A 9,409-nucleotide genomic window follows, 5' to 3' on the forward strand; every position below is an offset into this window, starting at 1 on the left:
TCTAAGTCATCCAGATGTGAGGATTTTCTTCAGGATGGTTAATAGATCTTGACACTTGATGCTCAGGAGTTTAATTAGACTTTTGTTAGTGTAGCACCACACCTGAGGTAAGGTGACCACACTGCTTCTTGGCAGAACTAGCTCACATCTAGCCAGCTTGCGACTTAGGGTTGCCTTTTGATGACCAGGTAAATGTGTCCTCAGTTTCTGTTGGTTTTGTTCCCCTTTGTGAGACTGAACTCACCATTTGAGAGTAGTTGGGTGTAGATGTTAGATCAAGACTTGCAAGAGTAATAGTACCAGGTCTATCGCTTTCTATATAGCTTTGGGCATGCCTTACAACCCACCCTCTTGATTTTTTTGCTTTTTTTTGTCTATGAAATTGAAGTGATACGTGCACTCTGTATCAGCATCCCAGGATGCTTTGAGGATTGATTTGCTTGCAAAACCCACTATGCAGTGCTATGAAGATCTGTACGTAAAGAAGAACAGTTAGTAAATTGTTTTCTTGGTGAAGCATCTTTGTCCTTCAAAACACCAACATGTTTTGAGGCATCTTGATAGTTTTAAATTACAGTATTTGTTATTCTTTTTCATCCTTTTCCTAAAGAAAGGCCTTCACTAGAAATTCAGGGTGTGAAGTATTGCAATTAAGATGTATCAAAATATTGTTATGACATCCAAGCCCGGAAGCTGCAGGTCAAATCACAGACCTTCTGCCAGGGATAAGTGTGGGGCTCAAAAGTAAAGCCAAAAGAGGCCATGTTGAAAAAGGCCCACTATTTTATTTACTGTGTCTTTACACAGCACAGAGATTTCTGCTGCATATCTGAGTCAAGCTTGAATTTTCCTTGCCCCAGGACACAGCGTCTCCTTGCTATTAGTGCAGTATATCTCATTTAAAATGCTTTTGGGAAGTCTTCAGACTGCATACACTCCTATGCATCTAAGGAAAAAAAACTACTATAACTTTGAATGCTATAAAATTAATGACAAAGATGAAAACATGTACTACTAGTAAGTCTTGAAGTGTACTACTCAGGAGTGTGGGCAAGGGAAGATTACCCAGCTTTATCTGCCTTTGTGATATTTTCCTTTCAAAGTTTTGTGCCTTATAACTGCTGTGAAGATGTAGTTTTGCTTAGTGCTTTTTCCTGAATGGAAAGGACATTACTACCCCCTTTGACAGTATGTTGCTATTTGTACTCCCAGGCCAAGGAAGCAGTTACTTCCACCTGTGAAATATGGAGTTAGGCTGATGGAACTGCTGTTTGAAGGAGAGGAAACTTGGCCTTTGAGTTTTCCAGGGGAGAAAAGGTGGGGAAAAAAAGCTTCTTTTCCATGTTAACATATATAAGTCTGTTGAAGGTACTTGCTGAAGTGTTGATTTGTAAGAAATGCACTGAGTTGGATTTGAGGATAAAAGAAATTTGAAATGCTAAATGCAGGATAGAGTCAACTGTGGCTGGAGGGTGTCAGCTGAGGTTGGGCACAAACCCACACGTGTTAGAGGTACCCTGGCTGCCATCACTGGGCAAGAACAAGGACTCTGCTGGTAGGCAGGGGTGATGGATGGCCCCAGGGAGTACGTGTAACAGAAGTAGTTATGTGATATAGGGTGTACACTGCAAGCAATTACAATTTGAATAAGTTATCAATGGAAGGAGCTAGGGGACTGGAAAGCAGCTTTATTAATCCCCTGAAGCTATGTTCACAGCGTTTTAAAAAGTTTATGTATTGCTGTGAATTGCAATCATGGTGACAAATGCCGGTGCCCAGAGAGTTTGTGATCACAGCCTCTTTAGCAGGCAGGGCTTTACCAGAACAATTCAGAGCAACAATCCACATATATTCAAAATAAAATGAATGAGGAAGATGAAGTGTAAAACCCTGGACAAGGACAAACCTTGTAATAAATCCTGCCTCAGGTTTTCTTACTGTGTTCTTTGGCTTTGCTGTCTCATGAAACAAACATTCCTGGTGCTATCTATCCCTTTTTGGGATATGATGTGGTCATATAATTCTAACTAAGCTGAATGAACAGGGGAAAAAAGCTGGGGGAAAAGATTACTGACAAAATACTGGTCCAAATCAGGGCTACATATTCAGGAGAAGCAACAGGGAAACATCAACCATAAGTAAAACAGTAATGATAGCTCTGCACCACCTTTGTGCCTCCAGGTTTTAAAACACCTCCTGGTGGAGGGGTGGCAAGACTGCCTTGTGTATTTTGATCCAGCAGCTCACAGCTGCCCAATTTGGGGGTCTGTTGATTATGGTTTGACCTAGGAGCCATGCCCTATCTTTTCATCTGCACCTCCTTTGGTGTATCACTTGCTGCAGCCTGTGAAAATGAAGCAGAGTGACACATGCATTATTGATATTTCCCAGGGTTCTTTATTGTAAGAAGTCCATAGCAAGGCCAAAGTAGAGCTTATCAAAACATTCAGCAAAATATATTTTTAACATATTTCTTTAATGAAATATAGTTTCTCTCTAGGGGAGGTGAGGAAACCAGAAAAAAATTTCTAATTTTGGATGTCTAAATTCAAATGCTTAGTTTTATTTTTCTAGTAGCAGCCTCAAAAAGCCACTTGATACATTTTGGTGATGAAAAAATTTCTCTGAAGTTTTGACCTTTCTCAAAATCTCAGACAATAAAATAAAGGCAGAAAAATCACTGTCTTTATAACGAGATCGTATTCTAAAATAGCAGAATCTGCCCTGATGATTTAGTAGGATCATAGAATAGCCCAGGCTGGAAGGGATCTTGAAAGATCATCTGATCTTTGTCAGGCTTTTTCCTTTCCCAGTTTTACTCAAAACTAATGTCCACTGCCACAGCTAAATGTACCATGACTGGTGGTTGACTATTTCAAAGGAGGCCCTTTTTACTTTTAATCTTTAAAAATCCAGTGATATTTTTTCTGGAAGTCTTAGAGTTCTCACCCCAAAGTCTTAATTCCAAACTCAGGTGATTCAATTCCAGTTCTGCATTTCCCTTGCTGTTGGAATTGATTACAGTTCAGTGTCTATGCCCATTTTATAATCTGCAGGGTGCATTTAAGCAGCCTCTATACTGTAAAAATGGTGTCTGCATATCTGGGATGGGAACAATGTTTTAATAGTTTTAAAGTAATGTGCTTGGAGACTCCTGGCATGGAAGTTGATAGGTAAACACAGTTCTGTGTAATTATTGCCTAGTAGCAAAACCTTATCAAACTTATCTAAGTTTAGACTTATATAATCTCAAGATTTGTTTATCTCTGTTTCCTCAGTTTCCTGAATCTCTTTTTCTCTTTGGCACCTTGAGTAGTTATGCTTGCAAAGAGTGTGGGTGAGAACCTTAAATGATTCATTTTTTGATTTGTAAAATAGTATATTTACGTTTATTTGTAATCTGGTTTCTTTTTCTTGCTGTCTAAAGGGAAGAGGTAAAGAAGTAACTCCTTCATCTTCCTTCTTTTCCTTTCCCAAGCAGCTCGCAGGAGTCACTGCACAAAGTGTGCCTGGGGGAGACACAGGCCTGTTTGCATACCAACACAGGAAGATTTTTCTCTGTCATAATTTCTATCTTGCTGTGGACAGACTAGATCTGAATTTATCCTTCTGTAAAAGAGATATGTCAATAGCTACCTTATGGGGATTTTTATATTTGTTACCATGTATTGTTTCTACAACACTGTGGCTGTTTAACCTGCTTTTCTTACAATTAGAAAATACAATCAGTGACTTGAAACATTCAGATCTGATATGACTTACAGAAGAGATACCGTAATTGTTTTCAATGACATTCAGCAGTGTGTATGAATGTAAAGCTTCATTTTTTCCCATTTATGAAGACATTGGTGTGGATTTCTGAGGGACTCGCTGCTGAGGCGGTGCCGGTAGGGCTCTGCCGGCTCCTTCGGCGCTCGGAGGCCGCGGCTGCCGGCCCGGGGGGACAGCGCTGCCGTGAGACACATTTGCAGTGCGGCATTGCGTGCCAGGCCTCGGTCTGTGACACTGGCTGAGGAAACACTGAGCAACACTTCTTGCCTGAAAATGGCTTCTGAGGCCTCTGAGACTCCGGAGCCCAGGGCAGAGCAGCGAGGCTGCTCTCGTCTGGCGGCGACACCTCCCGAGCGAGCCGCCTCACGTCCCGGACCGTGGGAGGAGGAGGCGCCGCAGTTCGGCTCTGGGGGCGGTCAGCGGGCAGAGGACAAAGCAGCGGCCCATGCATTGAGAACAAGTTCATTTAGATTAAAAAAAAAATGTTAATGAGCACTGAGAGCCTATGAGGGACCGCCTGCCTGGAATGAGCATTTACCATATGGTGCCTTTGGAAGCTAATACTGATTCTCATTATTTTAAACAATTACAAACATTGCAGGTGTTTTGTAATAATATCTATTGTCTAATTAGAACACTCTCAAAACTGGCTTGTTCTGCCTGCTAACAAATATTGATTTGAGCAGCTGAGTTTGTCTTGTATGAGTGATGTGATCGTGCTAGCTGCCATTTTGTGGTCTCTTTTGCTGAGTAATGAATCCAGGAAGAAGAGACTGGAACTGAGGAGACCTGATTCACCTCGAGGTGTGATTAGCCTTGCTAGGGGGACCTACAGCTTGCACCAGAATTTTCCATTGCATGACATACTTAGGAAGTTTTTCTGGTGGAGGTCTTTTGGACATTGAAAAAAGAAAAAGAAAAAAATAGTGAAATTCTTTGCAGAAACGCTAAGCAGAAATATTTGTATAGGAATGGGCTACTTGAGTTTGTCCATTTCTGTTGCTGCTGACACACAGTTATTATTTCTGTCACTGCTGATGCACAGTCGTTCCTTGGAAAGTACTGGATAAACTTCATGATCAAATAGCCCTGGTGAAGCCCACTGACCGGGCAGTGAAAGTGCCTTTCTTCCCTTCCCTTCTGTAGTTGATGCTGATACCAAAATTGTCTGGATAGAAACTTTCTAACACGGTTTTGAGTTTTAGAAGGCAGGCATTCTTTATTACGGTGTGCTGGTCACTCAGAGGATCCTTCCTCTAATTGAGTGGCTCAAGCATTGGGTAAACAGTGTTTATCATGCACACTGATTACATATTCATTAGCTATCCCCCCATACTTGATGTATTTGTATCACTTTATTTTCCATAGTTGCGCCTTTTATTGGAAGTCCTTATGTGGTTCTCCAGGGGTCTGTCTTCTGTGTCTGGCGTCCTTAGGTGGCTCTTCCTTCACCTGTGCTTTGAAGTAAGCACAATATTTTTGTTTTGAATAACTTCTGCTTTGTGGGCCTTGCAGAGCTGAGCTGGCATCCTGCTTGCATTTTGCATGACTTCTATTTGCCCAGGTTGCATCCTTTATCTGCTTCTCCAAGGCTGTGCTCTTCTGTTCTACTGTCCTTATCAGAGTAAAATGCTATTCTGTTCTACTGTCCTTATCAATACTGCTTCTGACAACATGGATTCAAAGGATCAACATAGACTAGAAAAAAAGGCTTAAAAGACTAGTTGATAAACTGGACTTTTTTTAAAAATGAAATTTAAGTGTGTAAATGTGAGACACGTGTTGGAATAACCTGAAGAGACTCCTTTATCTATTTTCATTAAGTAAATTTGCTGTATGTTAATGTGGCAGTTTCCTTCCATAAATAAGATCATGCTTATATTTAAAAAAGGGAAAGAATACATGTACTGTGAGCCCTTTGACTTCTTGACCTCTTTAGTTCATAAAGAGTTAGAAATGCAGATTTCCTACATCTTAAAAAGATTTGTGATAAAGGTGAATGTAGGTGACCATTAGTGTTTGTGGGCTTCTGAAACTTCATCATGAAAATTCTAACCTTGAATGTCAAACATAAATAGATAATGCATCTAAAGATAAGAGGGTAGGGACATCATTTGGTTGTGACCTTTCTTTTTCTACAGGTTTATGTATTTCAATGATTATTAGAGTATGAGAAAGCAGTGTAGACTGTTGTTGCTTTTTGAGGTCTTGGAGTGTAATAGACATATATTCTCCCCCACACCTTACTTTGAGAGGCTCATTTTCACAGCTTGGTAGAACATAAACAAAACAATGATTGATGTTCATATTTTCAGAGCTGCCAAGTGTTGTTCATATGCCTGCTTTGATACATGCATTTTTGATGGGTCTTTCATGGTTTCCTCTGTGTCAGAGAAGATACCAAGACAAAAAAATGAGGCACTGTTCCATAAATTAGCAGGTTGCCTAGGGTTTGGGGCATTGTCCAGACTTGTCTATACTGCTTTTCTTATCAAATTTTGATAACCATTTCTGAGTCCCTAATAACCATCATTATATTTATGGTGTAGTTTGTATTTCATTGGGAAAAACTAGGTGCAACGCTGCTGACTTGCAGACAACAGAAGGGAATTTTTGTTCTCTGATAAAAACAGATCAGGAATTCATTTACTTTACCAGTTTCCTTTTTGAAGAAGGAAAGCTCTGTGTACTGAGACAACCTTCAGGGACGATTGCCTGTGTGTTGGGACATCTAATATCTCATACTGATAGACAGAAGGGTGCACTGAGACCCAAGTCAGTCAGGGCTGACTTGCCAACAGTAGTAAAAAAGTTGGTGTCCTGGCAGCAATTGCTGGTGTTTCATGTGTTTTGTGCAGTTCAACAGTAACTGGAGTGGTTATAGAGAAAGAGGAATGGTAATCTCAAGGATATATGTTTAAATTAAGTTGTGGCACCTGATAAGGGAGAAAAGTAAATCATGTTTTCTTTCTTGGTTAGGGTAAATGCTTATTTTTAGTTAAGTTCTAGTGGTTTTGTTAATGAAACGGGGTTAGGCAATTGATCGGAGGGAGTTTGAAGAATGAGGAAGATTTTTTTCTCAGTCCTAGAGAGCTGAACAACATGCCTTAAGCTCCAAGAAATTTGAAACAGTGTTTGAAAGTAAACTTACCTCTCTGAACAAGCAGCCTCATTCCCCAGGTGCATGATTTTGGCACACCTAAGAGAGCAGAGGCTGCAGGGCATTGCTATTGGTGCCATTCAACTCCATGTCATTGTTTCAATCCAGATTGGGTGAAGAGGAAATAGAGGCTGGTTCTCACTGATGAATGCTTGCTGACATCCTTTAAGATAGTCATCGGTGTTTCAGTTCTTAGTTTTGAGCTGCAGATTCATTAAAGTTTTTTTCAGACTGCTGGGGCCAAGATGAGCCTGTGAAAATACTGAACTGTTCATGTTTTCCTGAAATTACATCATGTTTGCTCCTACTATTTAAAGACTTCTGGGAGAATGGAATGAGTTTGAAATAGCATTTGTAGCTACTATACCACTTAATTTAGTGCCTTGGCTAAATCAGACAGTATTTTTAAATTTTATGTTTATAGTTACATTGAGCTTGTTAGCAAAATAATTATTTCATTCATATAATGCAAATTCCTTAATACTGCTTATAGAGCTGTACAAAACTTAATAGCTGTATCTGCTGTAGAAGTTTTGTGTTCTGTGTCTTTTCCCTCTTATTGCAGCAAGGATGACAAATTCTGTTTTTCTGAGAAATAAACAACCAAATCAGAACTTAGTTTGAAGTTTGCTTCAGTCTTGTCCCAAGGTTGGGAAAGTAAAAATGCTTTTCTTCTATTATCCTGAGTCATTGTGTGCATGGATCCTAGCCAAAAAGTCTTTTCATGTGGTATTTTTTTATGAATTGATATAGTGAGTTCAGGGAATTCTCCTTCTATTTTATTCAGGACTATTCTCAGGAAATTCCCAACCTGATTTTTGCACAGTGTGGAGGATTTCAGCTGAACAAGTGGAAAAAAATTATCTTTTTCTCTCTTATTTTGTTGCTTCAAAAGTGTCAGTCTTGTTTCAGAACAGGGAAATTTAAAACTGACACTTGATTATTTCCCACATTGTTTTAATGACTGTCATTAAAGCATTGTAGTTGAGAGGTCCAAATATGACTCTGTCATGGAACCCTAAAAGATACCTACTTCTCAAGTTTGGCATTGGCATACTACTTAACATATATGTGAAATTATGTAGGTGAAAATGTTGGACAGTGTTTTATGCCCTGAACTGACTGAGAATGTATCTGATAGAGCCAGAGACTGCAGTTCTTTTTGCTTGGGTGTAAGGGTGATGCTAATTTTTCCTTGGTTTGGGACGTGGAGGAAAGGACAGTGAAAATCAAAGTGCAGGTGTATTTAAAAGTTGAAATGTGAAAAAGCCAGATTTTTTTTTGGTTTATTTTATTTTAGTGGTTTCCATTGAAAAAAAAAGTTTTTTTTATATATATATTCTTAGGTTTTACTCTTGACCCAGGTGGTCAGGAGCACTTTTTAAGCTGCTATTTGGGTAAGGCACTTAGAGTTGGTGGCTTCAAAGAGGCAAAAGCATTTCCAGATAAGTGGTCTGATAGGAGTCACTGTGAGGTGAACCTGACAGTGACTCTTGTGAAGGGAGAGTTTCAGACCACAGACTTAGAGTACAACATTTCTGAATTCCTATGTAACAAACAAGGAGGAGCTTTTGCTGTGGATAATGATTTTTTTGTAAAAACTGTAAGAAATGTGAGAAGCATGAGAAAAATGATTGCCCATGAGCCAACACTTTCATTGCTGCAAGACAAAAGCCAACTGTGAAAGGGATCAGCACTGTAAAATGGAGCTTTTCTCACAGTAGCACTGTTGGAACATTACATAAGAATGCTTAGGAGTATTCTCTTGCCCAAGACAACATGTAAATGTGGAACAGCACCCAGTGGAAAGATGTGGACACATTCTGGTCCTGTGTTTATGGGTGCATGATATAAATCTATCTCTTTCTCTCTCTCTCTCTCTATATATATATGTATGTATCTCTATCTATCTATCTATCTATCTATCTATCTATCATCTATCTATCTATCATCTATCTATCTATCTATCTATCTATCTATCTATCTATCTATCTATCTATCTATCTATCTATCTCCATTTTGCTTTGGCTTCTGAGACACAATCCTCTTCATCTTCTTGTCATCCTCCTCCATTTTCCCTTCTCTTCCTTTGTTGCTTAACTAAAGTCTATAAGAAAGTGTCTGTAAGAATAAGCTCTCAGTTGAAAAAACTATCAATTAATGCCTTTCATATCTCTCCCCTAAATCCCAAATTAGGGGAGCCTTGTGTGTCTTGGTTCAGATTAGGTTTCAGTTCTGGACATGTGATAAACCCCTATCGTGATTGTTATGGTGTGAGACTTTGCTATGGAAGAACATGTTTAAATTTTTTTCAAAGAAGAGAGGGATGAATGACCATATTTTGGGTGAGAGGCAGCAAATGGGCTTTGATGGAGTGGGGCTGCTGCAGGCAGGGCTTGCCAGGGGTGCCAGGGCCATGTGAGGGCTCCCAGCATTGGCACTGCCCTGACAGTGTGGCTGCATTTCAGTCTGCTTTGG

General features: G+C 39.7%; 1 protein-coding gene across 1 annotated transcript in view; it reads left to right on the plus strand.

The window, feature by feature from the left end:
- LOC131084959 (neurexin-3-like) overlaps positions 1–3,438 on the plus strand; it is a 124,786-nt gene extending 121,348 nt beyond the window's left edge. Inside the window, exon 5 of the mRNA XM_058026716.1 lies at positions 3,428–3,438. Within this exon, the coding sequence (XP_057882699.1) occupies positions 3,428–3,438 (11 nt within the window). The remainder of the gene's footprint in view (positions 1–3,427) is intronic.
- The last annotated feature ends 5,971 nt before the right edge of the window (positions 3,439–9,409 follow it).

The sequence above is a fragment of the Melospiza georgiana genome, chromosome 6 (genome assembly GCF_028018845.1).
Source record: "Melospiza georgiana isolate bMelGeo1 chromosome 6, bMelGeo1.pri, whole genome shotgun sequence".
In the NCBI taxonomy this organism is placed as follows: Eukaryota; Metazoa; Chordata; class Aves; order Passeriformes; family Passerellidae; genus Melospiza; species Melospiza georgiana.